This window comes from Rhopilema esculentum, chromosome 6 (genome assembly GCF_057945365.1).
Source record: "Rhopilema esculentum isolate cy_ngs chromosome 6, ASM5794536v1, whole genome shotgun sequence".
Taxonomy (NCBI): domain Eukaryota; kingdom Metazoa; phylum Cnidaria; class Scyphozoa; order Rhizostomeae; family Rhizostomatidae; genus Rhopilema; species Rhopilema esculentum.
Genome location: NC_142820.1, coordinates 5,436,780 through 5,454,937, shown reverse-complemented (window position 1 = coordinate 5,454,937; position 18,158 = coordinate 5,436,780). Strand labels below are relative to the sequence as shown.

Genomic DNA, 18,158 nt, shown 5'->3' with positions numbered 1-18,158 from the left:
ATAAGATATGGGCTTTTGATATCGTTTGCTTAGTTCGCGTTAAACATCAACTTATTCATGAATACATAATTTTTTACCGGACAAACATTTAGGAGAAATACGAAAACAGATGTATCTGACAGGGTGAAGGTTTGGGCGACAACCCTAGATTTTCATTATTTCTGACTTGGTGGGCAATATGGTTAGCTGGTTGGCAAAGTCGCCAGATGGAAGGTGAAAAAAGAACAATGTTGTCTTATCTTCATTCATGCTTTCGCCCGTAAGTTTCACTTTTCATAACCCTATATACGCCCGTCCCTCACCCCAGTCTTCAAGGTCTGGGAACGCCACTGAGGGATTTTTGATCCAATCAATTTGGGCTATTATATAAAAAAGAAATTGTATTAGGTATGCTATAGGTTATAATTATCAAAAATTTCAGGCTCCTTTCTTGAGTCAACGAGCGAATTCAGGCTTGTAACAAATTGAAGGGAAAAGCTGAAACATCATACAGAAATGCGCCTTAACTAGGCCTGCTTAATATTATACAATTATATCTTATTGTCATGAAAAAATTGTAGGTTGCTTCTGTCTTGTGCTAGTTAAATATAGACTACAAGGCGTATTACAATTGCCTTAGGTCAGGCATTTACATAAAGGAGCTGTGAAGTAAACACAGTTTTATAAATAAATGATCACTTGGACATCCACCGAAAGTGGCAATGACAAGAGGTTGCTAGTCGCCTGTCGATGTCTAAAAATAACTCGACGAATTGCTTGCGATAGTAGTGGCTGATCATCAAAAAACAATTTTTAGGTTTAAAGGGAATATGTTTCTTTCGTTGATTTGGAAACATAGATCAACGTACAGCCACTACGTATATACAACATTGTTGTTGAGCAATGATTCGTTTAAATCAAAAGATAAGTACCGATTAAACTCATAAATCTCACAAACCTTAGTTTATCAATAACCCAGAAAGAACCTAAACATCTATCTGTAGATCTCAACAACTCAAAGGAGGACAGGACTTTCTTCTCTGCCACTACCAATAACCAAAAACCAACAACTTAACACGATTTTCATAATTTTCGAAGAGACTTTGCAAAAGAAAAGAATTTGGTCTTTGTGAAATGATAATCCAGTCCCAACATAAGGAAAACATTGGCCCTGTGGTCAATAGTTTGAGTTTAATCTCAATAAGAACCTTTGTATTGGCCTTAGAGTTTCGAAATTGCAAAGTCACGTGAATAAATAAGGCACACAATACTCTAAGCAAGTAAAATAAATAACAAGTTGTGACTATTTGATTTCATTGAACATGAGACACTCTTTCATGTAAATAACAAGAGATGTAGACGCTTATAACGTGAAGTTGACAAACCTTGCATAAAACACCTTAAACAAACATTACAATTATTTAAAAAATTATACAAATATTATTAGAAGTTTGGTAACAGCCAATTCAAGAATCTCATTGCAAATTCGTAACCTAGGAAACATGCCTAGGAAAGAAAAGCAGAACAAGATTAAAATGAATTTGATAGAAAACCTGAGTAAACAAGAAACAATTCAATAAAGTAGTCGAAGGAGTCTTACTCTTGGCAGCGGTTGTCTTTTCAAAAATGTTGTTGTCAAGATTATTGTAACGAAATTTCATGAAAAAGTAATTTTTACAAAACTATATTATTACAGTTTTACACATCTATATTATATCAGCAGTGTCTTGTCGGGAAATCCTGGGCTTTAGCCCCCAACACCCCCCTTTCCCTACCAGAGTAAGAGTAAGAAGCTGAAGTGCAATCTCAGTAGGGAAATTGGCCTAGTACAGTTATCTACTGTCAGGAAATATCCGGGTGTGGTAGAAACACTCTTTGCCTTTTGGCTTATAGATTCTTAGATCCTTTAAGCATAAGTAATAGCAAACAGCTGAAAGATCAGCTCTGTAAACTTTCATCTTAGATTAGACTTGGAAAACGACAGAAATTTGTTAAAAAACAAATGGTTTTGAAACACGTGAGAAAACGTTATCTCAATTCCCTGGCGAGGACCAGCACAACCACACCCACATATCCCACAGAGGGCGCAATTTAACCGCAAATTGATAATTGGTCAGAAGTCGCAAAGAAAAACCACTATGCTATCGAACTGAAATGAGCAAAAATGGAAAGTTTTTGAGAGAGCGAAACGAGTAGGTGTCTACTTACAGCATTTGCGGGAAACGCCCTGACCATAACAGGGGTAAGGCCTCTGAATAGGGCAGATGGGCCTTCATTTCTCACCTTAAAATAAAATAAGAGCAAAAATTGATTTCACATTATTGACTTTAAAAATCCTATTGGAGTTTAGACATAAGAATTTATTTCAAAATTTCGAAGATACCATCTGAAAGAGCACTAAATATACCTATGAATGTACGAATTCAGTTAAAACTGTTCCACACTAGTTAGGCAATTGCAAGACCTGAATGATTACTTGGCCTGGGTCACATCTAGAGTTTAGAACCAAGAGGAAATGGCATTGATTTGGTAAGGAAAGTGATTCACTGATTGTTAATACGTAGGATTATTTAAAATGTTCTTCCAAATCATGTTATCATTTAAGGCAATAGCCTTTCATTTTTATTTTGACAGTCAATTCAGCATACTTTTTACATTTCAGTTTGAGATAACAAGCAGACGTAGACTTTCTTCCTCTAACTGCAGGATTACGAAAAGTGTTCTCATCCTACGATGTTTACCGCATATGAGCAAAAATCACGAAAAAAATGTATGATCTTGAAGTAGTAAGTGAAACACTTCAATTTGTCTTCCTCTCGACCATCAGCGTTGCCACCTTTCGTTAATAGAATAGGTTATCCAAAAAACAAGTCGAAATTTCGAAAGTGTTTTACTTACTTAAAGAAATACTAAAAACAACAAGGAATCCCTTCTAAAGCCAACTGGATGCTTGATAACGAAAGAGGCTTATAAAAATTCCATTGGATTATTGTTGAAGTAGTGATGCAGAAACATTAGACGGTAGTCGATGTGACCTTTTTGTGATATATTTTTACATGAAGTGTTTAACTTGTCTTACCCCATATCTGTAATCATGATTTTTAACTATTTGACCACATTTTTGTCTCTTAAAAGTTTTTGTCTCTACCTCTTAAAAATGAGACGTTTTGAGGTTCTTCAGGTAATAAAAGCAGCTCACTACGAGCCTCTGCTACCTCCCCCGGAAAACAGACAAATCAAAACAAGAAATTCATTCTTTTAGTACAACTATTCTCAGGATAAAAAACAGGGCCATACATGGATAAACATGGTTTAAGATATGATAAATGGTTGTAAGCCTTAAGCCATAACAAAAAGAATGCGATTTATCATGTTCATCGCCAAAAATGCTGATTTAACATTGCCAGAGCTCTGGAGACAATTAACTTGAATTAAACAACATATCGGTTTGAATTCTCTAAAAATACCGACTTGTTGAGCCATAAGTTCACTTCAGATGAAGGAAAAGAAATTCAAACTAAGAGTTAATCTTATTTTCAGAGATTTCCTTGTTTGTTTTATCTTAGTTGGGGTACAATTGCACAATCATCGCTATCTGTATACCGCAAACATTTCGTCAACGTTGACAGTGATTTAAATGAAATACGCATATTTGTGCAAGGTCTAATCATATAAAAACGTTGGTCTGTTATATGATTACGAAAGTGGAACGCCCTAGATATATGATACTAAATAACTTTCTATAAAACATTTTATTCAAGCCGCGCAGGTGTTTCAAAACACATAGCTCTAAAAAGGATTCCATGCTAGGATTAATCAGCATTTTCAAACAAAGCTCGATAAAAAAAAGACCAATTCTGCATGTTTTTTGTTCCTTTTAAATTCACTGTTGTATTTTATAAGCGATACCCGTGGTTACATTTAACTAACCAAAGGAAATTATTTTTTCATTATCAAGTATTATGAGAAACCGTATGCAAGAACACAGACATTTCGACTGTCCCTATCAGTATTATAGGGTCAAAGAACAGTATTTTGCACGAGATTGTATACAGAATATGAGCGTCATTACTTGTAACAGCGATGTATCCTGCAAACTGGACCATGAGATATGGAAGACGCACAAGCAAAATAGGGTCAATTGTGTATTTATCCCGTTTGCAAAAACAGTCGATTCCACCGGATAAATAGTGCAAGCATGTTTCGCTGACTGCCCACATGTACCGATAGTTTCAAAATAAAGCAAGCATGTTTCGCTGACTGCCCTCATGTACCAATAGTTTAAGAAAGGGTTCGTCCACTGTAATATTCAACATAGATTACATTTGAACTGACATTAAAAACGGTAAGGTGCACAGTTACAACCTGCTATTTATCTCGTATCAAAGCCTTCAATTATTCCTTAATACGTTTTTATCACATTACAAAAAATTGCGGGTTTACAAAAGAAGGTTTTCAGAAAAGGATTTTCTTTTACTGATTAAGATAACGGCTTCAGGCGACTCAAGATTTGGTTGCGAATTATTTGTTGCGATTATTTGTAGCTGATGACCTTAAACAGCTGAGGATGACTAGCGTATGCTGATACGGGATTGGGATGGTAAGCTGTTTTGCGTATATTAGCCAGGTATCTTTGGAGCTTTTAGAGTTTGACTTAACAAAACTGAGTCGCGCGGAAGAGACGATTTGGTAGAGTGGTCACTTACCAGTTCTTTGAAGACACTCCTAATTCCTTTTGGGTAGGTTCCTTCAGGTGCTGAAAAAGAGGAAGACTTCATTACAAGATATGCTAGATAAGACAATATAATTGTGTAAATATTTTAGATTATATTATAAGTAAAAATGGTTTAAAATTGGATATTGAGAAGAACAAACCGCAAAAGAATATTGCTTTGCATTGAAAAGTAGGCTTTCTTTGAAAAATTTTATTCGAATACGGCCTTTCGTTGCTCTGTGGAATCTTTGAAACTGAGGATGGGTTGTGCCTTAGCAGCTAATGAAATTAAAATCCCATGAATCAATATTATACATTTTGAGAGCCGATATTTATAAACTTGATTAACTGAAGCTGACTTTAATAATCTTCAGCAGTTCAGTTCACGCAGATCTTTATAAATGATGTTTCATAATATTTGTCTTACTTGCCCTTCTATATTTTCTATGAGTCTACACTACATACTGGCAAAGTGTATAAATTAAATGAATTGAGCTTTTGATGATATTTTGATAATAGAAGTCATTAGGGAAAATAACTACTGCTAAAATATAAAAATTAGCCAGGCAAAAGAAATTAAACGTAAAACAAGGACAGGCTGCAGCATCAGCAACTCGTGTAGAAAATCAGATATAGCAACTCGTGCAGAAAATCAGATATGTAATAAAACAAATAAACCTACTTTTTAAAAATTATATTAAATAACCACTAGTCCTATTTGCTGAACGTAGTAATCTAACTCTCCATTGATATTACTACAAGTTAGCCTTGTTCTCCAAACGTTTTCTAATTTTGTTGCCAAACATGATAAAGGAGTCAGCAGTAAATTTTTTGGGCTGGTTACCACAACGTACCAGTACAAACTTGAGGTACACACTAGTACGCATCTGTACACACAAAACCAAACATTTATTCCTTTGGCTACTTTAACTTTTGAAATCTAAAGAGCAAGGCACTATTTCTACTTAGACTTTTGGAGGTTAAGCTCTTAAAAGCTGTTTGGAAATAACAAGAAACTCTTTAAACCTCTTTGAAACGCTAAAATAAGCCTTCACTCGCCCAAAACTAAACAATTTTATGACAATGATTATATGTAAAAACCGCTCTTCAAAAGACACCCTTATAATTACAGAAATCATCTGGCAGGAATTTTAAGTTATTGTATACGAAATGGTTTCGGGACATTTTAATCCTAATCACGCATTTGCTCACATTTCGACACAGAATACTGACCCAGGCGAAAGCTTAACTTTTCTGTTGTCGTTAATCTACTATGACTTAGCATTAAAAAATGTTTTATCGTTTGTGGGCGGCCACAGCAGAGTACAACAGCATGAACACGAGGATCAACTGAATGGAAATAATGGCGGGAAACCATATTTTGGTGGGAAGTTCAGGGTATTGTGATGGCGATAAGAAGCATCAGTGGCTTTCTCGCAATGTTTAGGGCGTGGCTTCACGCTGGCAATAAATCATGTTTGACAGATGAGATCTAAGCAGAATTAACTACATTTCTTTCACAAATACATCACCAATTCACCAGCTGATATCCAGGTTTTGACTTTGCAGAATTGCAGTAACAACATAAAGATGAGGGACTGGGCACCAAAATAGCAAATATCTTTATTAGTGGGTCAGCTTTGTTGGCAGTTGCAAAGGCTGGGACACTAAAACTTGTACTTCATCAAATCAACACGAATTCCACAGAAATATTCCCATTTCCCTGACTTGAATCGACAGCATTTAGTCGCATTAACTAATTCCTAACAATTTTTTAACTCACAAAATAAACTAAATTTGATCAATACTTACCAGTTTGCAATCTTGACTTGAGAGTATCAGGTCCAATCGCAACCATCCAGTTGAAAATTCCAGCAGTTCCTGGAAATAAAACAAAATAAAGCAAGCTAGAAGCGACACAAACATGTGATTAGACCTTTGCTGCATACTTTTACGTACTAATAAAACAAGTGTGTTTGAAACAATCTGAGCACGTCACTGTTTGATCAGGCTGTTTGAAGCGTCACTATTTAAGTTCCTTACTTTCCATATATACAGTTACAGTGCTATGGCGTCTCAGGCCATAAGCCCATAACGGGTTCATGTAAAGGATAGATAGAAACCGAATGTACTCGAACGTAGAACACTAAGTGTTTGAAATGAGCAGTTTAAGTGAAAAGACAGTAAAAACGAAAGAAAAAACAAAGCTTAAAGGCAATTTTTTTCGTTGTGAATTGGTTAAAGAGAACAATAGCTGGACCAATAGCCTAAACACGATTCCAGCGGTCCGCCATATTTTTTACAATGCGATAAATTAAAGAGGGACTGGAAACAATAAAAAATCAAATTGTTCTTTTAATCAATCAACGTCGTGACAGATTGCCTTTAAGAGACATTACCTCCCGCAAAAAGAATCCTTAGAGGGCTGAGCTGTTCTCTCCTACGACGAAAGAATACTTGATCAAATAACTCTTATAAGAATAAAATTTCCAAATGGCACAAAATGGCAATGAAACACATTTTACTGTACTGAAGTCAGTTTAAGTTTACCGTCCATCACTACTAAGCGATAACAAGTGTTGTGTTGTTTATTGTTTTATGTATTGTCTTGTTTTAGTCTTGTTGTTGTTGTTGTTTCGCGCCTTTTATGTAGATTCGTTAGGCTTGGGTTGAGGAACTAAAAAGCAAAATTTAGGAAATCGGATTTCGGGTACTTGGATTTCAGCTGAAGCTGAGTTGTCGTGGATTGAGAATTTCCAGTATTGTAGAACTCGATGGATTTTTGTTATGACCGCTATTTCACTTATTCGCTGATTTGTAAATATTGTAAATAACGCTGTTACTTCGCTCGCACTTGAGCTAACAAGTTAAGCTGACCCGGGTGAAGTCAACCCTCTAGAAGAACCAGCTAGCCCGGGGCTCGTGTAAACGTTATTTTCTTTGATGAAACGTGTTGATCTGAGCCGGAGTGGGGAGTGGAATCTAGTCCGGGCTCTTCTGAACAGAGCCCAAGTTGAAGAGTCGAAGAGAGAAAACGACTCACTCTGTCCACACAAATTAGGATTTTTTTAATATAGACGGATTCGAAAAAGCCAAAATGAAAAGACAGCCTTGTTGCTCAATGATTTTTATATTGTCGTCATTTTATGTTCTGGCACACTCTGGATTATCAAGCAAATGTTGATAAATGGCCGGAACACACATTTTATTAGAGCCTTTTGACTAAGCGTGGGGTGGATGTTGTTATTCTTGAGCCGACTTTTGTCTGATGCACAAAAGCAACTCTTATCGCATGCTTAACAAATTACATAAATATTTAATGTTACATTCACTGAAAACGAGTAGAAGGGCCCTGGCTTACGTTTGTCCCGCTGGCGTGATGTTCTCTAGTAGCAGCTCGTAAGACATAAAATACATACCAGACGCAGGAACATCTAGAAACAATTAAAATGTAAATCATAAAATCTCAAAGTCAACCCAAATAGTCTTGGGCTCATTGGAATAAAGAGAATTCATGGATTTTGCGTAAAAGTCTTCGTTTGAACTATTATACAGAAAATTCTATATGAGAAAAAACCGTCAATTTTCTTTAAAGCCCCTCTTTCTTATAAGCCCCTCGTTTTCAGAAGAAAAAATTCAATTAGCCCCCCTCTCAATTTAGTCCCCCATATTTTCACTGTTGCCGAAATAAGTAAACCTGACAAAAAACAGAGGTTTTCATTTTATCCATTGGTCGTTCAATACTTCGCATCAAATCAAAATACACACCATGTCTCCTCCAGTCACGACAGATCCGAAGACAAAGATTTAAAGTACATTAAGCACAGGCCATGTGAGAGCCTTTTCCCATACATACAGGTATACACATAAATACAGGCAGTTGGTACTCTGAGGGAAGTCGACCTTTTCGAATGCTCGATTTCAGAAGGCGAGATGGCCCAAGAAGATATTTTAGAATTAATAATTGATGTTTTTTATTCTGCAAATAACAAAGAATTAGTTTACCACTATAAGTGGCTTTTTATTACACAATATTTATTAAGCCCCCTCTCTCAATTTAGCCCCCCCTCTCTTATAAGCCCCCCTTTAAAGTATTGAAAAACAATAACCCCCGGGGAGCTAAAAAGAGAATTTACGGTAATCAATTTGTAATAAAATTTTCCCGTTGATTGGAGATGCCCGTTACGGGAAGCTTGTCCGTTAGCAGAGGTTTTACAATAAAGGGCTTATATATTTGCTCTTTTGAGGCAAGACTTGACATTTGATCACGGTGATAGACGAAGAACAAGTTGATCACGGTGGCTTCAATTGTCAAAATTGTACAGCATTCTGACCCTTAGAATGTTTCTCATCTCAATCAAAAACGAAATTCACGAATTTCAGAAATAAGATTTTATCAGGCGATTATCTTGATACCAAGATTCTCCTTTAAGGCTTGAATCCTGTTTCGCGAAGCTAAACTTGTGTGCTATCAAGAAAGGAAACTATAGCAAAGTCTCCTCCAGGAAACTACATGCCAAAATGGTTAGCGTGCAGCGTCATGCCATGTTACTTGCTTGGATTCGTTAGAGAATAATAGGGCGTTATAAAATATGGCGAAATATATGAGCAAATGCATCCCACCTCTAAGCCCATAATTTGGCAGGTGGGAGGAAATCGTCGCGAGAAGAAAAATACAAAGGAATCTATAGGAGGGTGGGATCTCACCTCTCAGTTTACAGGCTGGAAGGTGGGGTGATTTTCTTCATATAAACAGGCCCTTAGATCGACGAAATCTATTTATTCGGCTCTCGCAATCGATCCCAAATATGGCGTGCAAATCAAGATCAGCAAATCATATTTTCGAAATTCAATTTCTTAGAGCTTCCTTAAATTGGGCAGTTGACAATACTGGAAGGTTTCCATCCGTACGGGGGTGGTTTTTTGGTCATATGTTAAAAGTAATTGAGAAAGGATTATGATGTTTTGAAGAGTTTCACAGCTTTACAGTGTTCAAATGGCAGTTCGCAATTGATCATAACGAAAGTATGGAACATTCATAAATTATTACTTATTGCTGGTTTAGAACCTCAGCAAATTCGTACTCTTATCTTTATCTCATAAAAACAACAGCGGAAGCTCAAGATTCACCCACAGATTTATCACATAAACTAATGTAAGTCCTGTCTTTCTAAACGCAGAGACACAGTTGCAACAAGTAAAATAAAATCACTGATAAAATGTATTTGTTGTAACTGTTGTAACACTGAGCTCAGAAACAAAAGTGCTTCAAGTTTATTACAAAGATGGTCTCTAATAAGTGCTCAAAGATGGTCTGAAAAATGCTCAAATAGGATGCAGAGCCCAAGTGACTAGCGATCGCCTAAAGTAAGGTGAACAAGTTTCTTGTATCGTTTTATTACACGAGTAAGCTAACATTTAGAGAATGAAAGTGGCATCGTTGCAAGGTCTAAAAAATCATTCAGATTTGCTGGAAAAGTGACGCTTTATGCATATATACAGTAAAAGCTAAGTCGAAAAGGTCTCTGTCAGTAAATCTGCTTCTTTGGACCCCAAAAATTAAACTGTAAATACTGCATTCTAATATTTGATGTGATGAAATAATGATAATAATTTCTTTCAGTGACATAAGGAAAAATGCAGTCGATTAACGAATATTGTCATAAAGAAAACAAAAAAAATTACCCCTCAAAAGAGTTGCACATGTTCCTTTATAAATCCCTCTAAAAAGGCCAGCCTCCTTGTATATTTGTTTTGCACAGTCAACAGGCCCAGCATATTTGACTTTTGATGAGTCACCGCCTGATTGAATCTTTGATTAAGTATTGAAATATTAAATTACTTGCAGAAAAATAATAACTGGCTGCAAATCTGGTTTGATTGTAAGATTGACAGCTACAAAATGCTTTGCAAAAAGATAGCATTAAAAATGAATAGCATATAATGAACCAACATACAAAGTATTTTGAATACCCTAAAGCGTTTTAATGAATAGCTATTTTTATTAGCAGTAGTGATTCATAAATAATATACTTCAGTTTACAAAGTGAAAAATGTAAAGTTACAGAAACAATAGAAAAAAATGGTCATGAATTATACCAACAACTGCTATCTTGCAAATATGAAATCATAAGTAGTTAATGAATTCTAGCTTTTTCATTTATGCAACTTCAACAACCTTTGTAACAGCATAAAGAATTTAAGTAAAAGTTGACTTGTTACAGTGATATGTAGAATCTCCTATTGTCTAATTCAAATTTTCTTATTTTCTAGAAGCAATAAATTAAAAAGAGATTAACAGCCACCTGTAAAAGACACTTGATTCTTTCGCCTGGTGCCATGATAACGGTGGTACAAACACCAGCTAACATACCTGCATTCCAGTTTTGCAAAGGTCTACAATGGTATAAAATCACCACTCTCTACAAACTGTCACTGAGGTATGACAAAAAGAAAAACCTTATCAAACTGTTAATTAACATAAAACACATGATAACTGATCTTCCCTAGTATCTGTCTGATCTACATAGGGATGACCTGATCTACAGAGGAGCCATCAGATATCTGCATAATTCATAAAAAAAATCACTCTCTGACTTGGCAAAGCTCAGATTTCAAAATAACCAGACACACATGTTGGAATTATCTTATCCTTTCACATGAACTCTCAAATTGGGCAACAAACTGTTATAAACAATGATCTTGATTATAGATAAAAAAATTAATAGCTAAAAAAATTCTTATCTGATCCCCAAAAATTAAACAGTATGGTACTTACGTTAAAACATCGTTAGGATTCTTTATCTGCAATTTTTTTCCAATGCTAAATCCCCAGAAACAAACAGCATAAAGTGGAGTTATACCAATTATTGGTGCTGTCATTCCTTTATATAGTCCTTTGAAGCCCTACAGACAAGAAATTAGAGCATCAGTTGACTGGTTGTCTTCATTTTTATAATGGAAAAAACTAAAAAAGCAACCTATCCATCACAGCAAAAAATAATCAAAAACTACAAAACATCTCAATTAAAAATTTCATTCTAGATAAAAATACATCAAATGTTGATTTTATAACAAAAAAACATAGCTTAATCAGATGATTTATGTTGCTGCTTTTAAAAAATAAAACAATCTTGTAGCTTTCTTCAATGGTAGACTGATTCAATTTAAAATTTTGATCACAATGAGATCAAAACACCTGTCCTGTCTGTAACTACTCAAAATGACATATTGGAAAGTTAGCATTAGATATATTTCCATAAGATAAGCAAGGACCCCTATCATTGGCCTTTGTATTTAGAAACCTGTCTACTTGAAAAATATTCTGTTTCACAACATTTAAGTTTGAAGTGTACAGCTGTGGCATCACAGAATAGAGAGAGATGGCATGTAGAGTGTTATGCTAGCTTTCTGTTAAGGTTACAGTAAACGTTTCTGACACAATATTTGTTTTTCTCTCCCTAAAAGCCAAACTATTAATGTAATCAGATTAAGCTATACATCATTTGATGTACAAGAATGTGGTGATTCCAACCATATCAAAATAATTGGCAAATATTGTAAAATGACACTTTCCAGGCAAATTTATTGCTTAAATGAGTGTACCACCTTCAAAAGCTATTTTGTACCCTTGCGTTTGAGGTATGAAAATCTGACTTATATCAGCAGATAGCACAGATCCTAAGCTACCAAAGCGTGTCTCAAATATTTTCAATTCCTCCTCCCCTTGAAACTATACCCTGTCAAAAATTGGCAAACAATTTTTCTTCCCTCTCATAGCTGTATTTGGCTATAAAAGGCAAACCAGAGCAAGTACAACAATTTTTTGACACAATTTTCTTAACTGACATCTGTCCTAGCCGTGTACAAATTTTTTAGCCATTCAATTGGTTTCTTGGGTACAAAATAGCTTTTCCATACCTGTATGTAGAGGAGTTGTAAGTCTGTAGAAAACGGGATTCTACTTGTAAGTTACACTCATAAACCACAGTGTAATCCGGGTCAAGTGATTGAAGCTTTAAGATAAATAAGCCTGTTTAAATAAACACAGCCATACATGGGATACATGGATGTGCCATGCGATATTGTAAATGAGACATGCGACCACAACGGCAAAGCAATGGTAACTGGCTTAGCAGGTCAAGATATTCTCAGACCTCAACTAAAAGTTTTGATAAAGAAATTATGGAAACCTTTGTTTACAAGGGATTTTTTTCATTTTCAAAATGGTTGTTAGTTTCAAATTTGGTATCATTGTGTGCCTTGAAAGTTCAGCTACTTGAATGTGAAAAAATTGAAAAAAGGATGTTTTTATCAAGAAAACGTTTACCGTAACCTTAAGTCAGTCACTTGAAAAGAACTATGCTAAGAACAGGGGTGTAGTGCTAGGGGATGCAGGAGGCTGAGCTTCCATGTTAATGTCAAAAATGGCTAATTTCTACTTTTTCTATTATTTTTGTGCACAAGATCAAGCTCCCCCTGTTAAACTTAATAGCACTACTCTTGCAAAGGAGGAGAATAGCACCTTTTCATCAGTGTGCATTGACTCACATTTCTTTGAATAAAAGCCTCATTTGTGATATATCTTTTGAGGCAATTTCACCTGAGTGGCTGAGAAAAAAGTTTGTTTTAACATTTTTGCAATTCTTTTGTTCATTTATATTGACTTGTGGATCCTTTCCAAGCTTGATTCATTCCTAATTTGTCGTTTTGGATCTGTTTTCTTGTTTAAAAGCCCCTTGAGGCATTGTTTTACGTGGGTTTCCCACCTCAGCTTATATCTACAGCCACATGGTTGATATGATTTGCTCATGAAAACAAGACAATCAGGCCTTGCTCTAAGTAAAATGAAGGTGTTCCATAAAAAGAGCCCCTTAGAAACTCTAGGCGCTCTATTTCGCACCTCTAAGTGAATGTCCTTAAGAGCATCCTTCGAGAGCTTTAGGAGATCGAGAGATTCAAATCGAAAGCTTCGGAAGAATGTTAAATTTAAAATTCAACGGTGATACCACAAAGCACTATAATATGAAATAACAAAATATGCAACAAACACTATGTTAATATAAATATAGAAATATAATAAAACAAAGTCGCAAAATTGTTCAGATTTTTCTAGATATGTAAGTTGCCATCATTCGATGAGCTTTTAACAGTGTCAGTATCACTACTGTTATGTTTAGCTTCACATATTGCTTCATCAAAACGCATGGCTTTAAATCGAACATTTAACTTTGTTTCCTTTTTTCATGTTATCCATTCTATAAGAAACGCTAGAACATCTACTACTCGCAAAAGCAAATGAAAAATGAAAAGCAATGCGATAATTTGGACGGAAACGTGATCGCTGATTTGCAGAGGCGATTTTAAGTTATTAAAAAAAAGAAAATAATATATACTTCAATAGAAGATTAACGCTTGCTCGAAAATCAAATAAATCTGCCGGAGAATACGCTTGCTTGATGGCCTGTATCCTTGATGGTTATTAGAGGGTTATTAGATTAAAAATTATATCGAAAACCCAACGTTGAATTTGCTGAATTTTTTCTCAAGGGGTAATCTTACGCAAATCATAATATTGCGGTCTGTTGGGAAGATTGTTTATGCTTGATCAAGTTGATTTAATAAATTCCAAAAATTTATTTTGCTCCGCGTTAATATTGTTTTTACGTTTTGAGGGGCTCTATAAATCACTCTCCAAGGCTTTTTTTGGGTGCGCTCTAGGCGCGCGCGCTCGATCGAGCGCCTTTCCGGGCAAGGCCTGGACAATGTCTTCAATGCATTTCAAATCAATAGCTAGGAGGTTGAAGGAGGGAAGGGAGACCGGTGTGAAGGCAGGAAGGGAAGCAGACAGGCAAGTAGGTAGGGTTTCATGAAAAAAAACAGGGAAAGGAGAAGTGTGATAAAAGGTAGATTTGGGGCTTAAAACAACAGTTGCCTGATAATCCCATTATGTATTAAACCAGGCCTCTCTGGGAAAAAACAACGCGGGCTATAAACAGCCCTTGCCAGTTTGGCTACGTGACCTATTTAGCCCTTGCAGAACTGTTGTTAATTTTGTTATATTTGAGTATTTACAAAGGTTTTACATTGCCAATTCTTGAAACACTATTCACCTTAAGAAGGCATTTTGTGTGTATTACTACCTTTGAATTTTGTATTACAAATCCTTAAAACAAGACAAAAGAGGGACATAACTTTTTTGTAATAAAACAAAGTTTTCTTAGGTTTTGCCAGTCAAATGTAGCTTTTTTGGGAATGCCTGGTTTATATTTCATGACTTAAAAAGAAATTGTTTCATATTTGACAGCATGGTGTCACGTTTCTCACTTTAATTATTTGTAGCATTAATCACGCTTTATATCATTCCATTTGTGCAAACACATTTCCTATTCTATTGCATGTTTTAGCAGATAATATAATAGTTTGTTAACATGTGCTATATAAGGAAACGGAAATCTCTTATTTATAACACCATTTGAAAAACACATAGATGTGTAAGACCTCTTTCTCTTTATTTACTAACACCTTAATATTTAGCAGTAAGTAGTACTAAAATTGAGAAGCTAAACTGCACAGATGAAATGACAATGTTGGTTTGAAAAACTGCGCAGGAGGAGAAAACCTTCGCAAATTTATTTTGTGCAGAGGCACGCTGTTGCCTGCGTCTCCAGGAAAGGCCTGTTAAATTAAACTTGGAGTGGCAGCTAAGCTGAGCTTTGTACCATCCTGTTCTACACACCAAAAGCCTATAAATGGCTTTATTTTTAGAATTTAAACCTCTTGGAGACATTTGTTATTACAACTTAGTAAGCAATGAGGATATCAAATAAAAATTAGGTGTATACCTCTTTTGATATTGTCTTCTTGGCACAGTCAATAACTCCGGAATATAAAGGTGCATCTTTAGGTTGTGTTTGTAGACGCACCTACAAATTTTCAAAAAGAATTTAATATATAGAGAATCAAAATCAAATGAAAAATACAGACTTAGCTAAAGACAACAATTTTTACACAATGATGGAAAAGCATTTTGGTGTCCATGCATGTTTGCATCAATTTTTCACTCAAAATAACCAAATTTTTTTACAATGTTTATAAGGTAAAAATAGAAATAATTCAATGTTAACATAACGTTACAAAATACATGCAAAACACAGCTTTCAAAGGTTATAAGGACCTTATTTTTGTGGAGAGTCCACCCTGGAGGTGGTTGCTTAAACATAATTACAGGCTTTTTAGTGCTTAAATGCATGTTATAATTGAGAAAACCTAAGTATATAAAAGCCTATAAAGTCTCAAAAGTGTAAGGTCTACATTCTAACTTTTCATATTTGCAGAAAAAATGTGGAATCTTGTGTGTGCAATGCGTCACTCTGCAGTTTGTCAAGCAATGTCAGGAAACTAGACAATGCCATTTATTTATTTAGCAACTAATGTGTTCAACCAAAAGCAAATGAATTTAGATTTTTACAAAGCCATCTGAAAATTGGAACTCTGGATTCCTTTTGACACACCCTCTTTATTTGTAGGACCATTTAAGGTTAAAAATGCAATGTTTCATGCGCATTTAAAGCCTGTTATATTTTTGTTAAAAACACTTCTGAAACTCCTTCTTGACCCACCCTTTTGAAACACCAACAAGATATCTGTATCTAACCACTTGATGATGACAAATTGGACTTTGGACTCAAATTTTGTACGCACATTTACATTGTACACTCATTTAGGCCCGCAATGAAAACTGTCATTTATACCTTTATTGTATCAAGTGGATGCCCCGAAGCTACCAAACAGACACCTCCAACACCACCAGCAAGAAAACTTTTCAAGGCGGATGGAGGATTTTTGGCTGGATGCTCAACATTCTCCTCCACCTCTACAACGTCGGTTGCCGCCATTTTTTGAACAACAGCAAGAGGAAGAGAAGACGTGTCTAGGCACAGGGTATCAAAGGCCACAGAGATTATACTATATATATAGTTGTAATTTTACTTCCACATTTCCAGGGGCGGATTTAAGCAACAATAATTGGGGGGGGGGGGTGTTAGACACTAATTTTGGTGCCACGCCCTTTAGGTCATTGGTATATGTTGGAAACGCCCATTTTTAAAATTTGGTTTCAACTTTAAGACAATAAGAAGCAGTGGTGTAGCCAGGGTTGGAAGACTGGTTGGGCAAAGAAGAGCAAATTTTTGCTGACCAGATCCCTAAGAATTAGGGGAAACACCCATTTTGTAAATGCATTTGGAAAAGCTATGGCATTTATCACGTGGGAATTTCCCATTATACAACGTCGTATGTAGCGTTTTGTGGCTGACAACATTCAATATTCTATAACAGTCCATTTCCTTCACAATTCCACTAACGTTTATATCCTGAATTGTGTAAGGCGAGGAAGCACTACGTGTAAAAAGTGATTTTCCAAAGTTTTAATCAAATATCTAAAAATAACAAACAGTCTTTAAAAGTTTTAAACCAAGTCCGTTCTCGTTGGAGCTAAATCCACGACAAGCATTTCAGAATCCAGTTTTTTAAGGATTGGACTGCTTTGACATTTTAGTTTCTATTTTATCGGGAATGTCTCAAAAATGTGAAGGACTTATCTATACAAACCCCGAAACGAGGGAAAATTGTTGAACATTCTGTGAAGGTATAGAGGAGGGTCTCCTGCGAGCAAATCGAGCAGAATTTTTTTGCGACGACGCCCTTGAAATTAGCTTAAAATACGTTTCAGAATACTCCTCCTCCTCCCCCCCCCCCCCCCCCGCTACGCTACTTTTAAGAAGATAAATACTGATAAGAAGATACAAAAAGTAAAATTTTGGATTTACTTTCTTACTACTGACTACCAACAAATGATTTTTACCGAATGAAACAAAATTTACCGGAGGACACAGAAATATTGGGGGGTGTCGCACCCCCTACACCCCCCTGCTAAATCCGTCCCCGCACATTCCACATCAAAAATGAATGTTTTTTGTGCTAGGCGCACACGAGATAATTTTAATCGAGCGAAGTGTCATTCGTGCCCTTTTTCTTGAGCACTATCTGATGTCACTCTCCTATTTTACATAGAGTGAGTCTAGTGCCCAGGGTACTATCATTAGTGATGAACTTTGTCTTAAAAATGTGTTGTTTGCTACCCGTCGCTATGTCGCTAACATTGATGCCCTCCCGTCCCAAGAACGGATGCTGAAAACAAAGTTGGGGCATAAAATGGGAACGTGTCGAAAAGTGGAGGGGCATGAAGAAAAGAGGCATTGTTTGTAGCTAATATTGGGGCATGAAGCAAAGTGCTTTAACGATGCAATGTCACTATATTATATGGTAAAGACGCAGTTTGTGTGTTTGTGTGTGTCGGAGAAAGGGGGGGGGGGGGTACGCGTGCCTTTAAAGCTGCCCGGCTCCTGTGCCATTACAACCAAATCTATGAAGGGGCCATTGAAGATTGTCGGACTGTTTCCTT

At 35.9% G+C, this 18,158-nt stretch overlaps 1 protein-coding gene across 1 annotated transcript; it reads right to left on the bottom strand.

Moving 5' to 3' along the window:
* Positions 1 to 1,246: 1,246 nt before the first annotated feature.
* LOC135686621 (mitochondrial carnitine/acylcarnitine carrier protein) lies at positions 1,247 to 16,633 on the bottom strand. Its single transcript, XM_065202891.2, has 11 exons — positions 16,447 to 16,633; positions 15,538 to 15,618; positions 11,472 to 11,599; positions 10,999 to 11,089; positions 10,379 to 10,505; positions 8,055 to 8,127; positions 7,093 to 7,133; positions 6,506 to 6,574; positions 4,686 to 4,735; positions 2,188 to 2,262; positions 1,247 to 1,485 (listed from the first exon to the last, which is right to left on the bottom strand). Exons 1-11 carry the CDS (start codon positions 16,588 to 16,590, stop codon positions 1,423 to 1,425), a joined length of 942 nt encoding a protein of 313 aa, XP_065058963.1. The 5' UTR covers positions 16,591 to 16,633; the 3' UTR covers positions 1,247 to 1,422.
* Positions 16,634 to 18,158: the final 1,525 nt, after the last annotated feature.

Bases quoted from the DNA above. Each gene is read 5' to 3' on its own strand.
- LOC135686621 (XM_065202891.2), bottom strand. From the start codon at position 16,590: ATGGCGGCAACCGACGTTGTAGAGGTGGAGGAGAATGTTGAGCATCCA. The intron at 7,134-8,054 runs GTAAGCCAGGGC...CTTTCGTCGTAG, and splicing joins ATCACGCCAGCGGGACAAAC to GAGAGAACAGCTCAGCCCTC. The intron at 6,575-7,092 runs GTAATGTCTCTT...TTTTATTTCCAG, and splicing joins AAGGATTCTTTTTGCGGGAG to GAACTGCTGGAATTTTCAAC.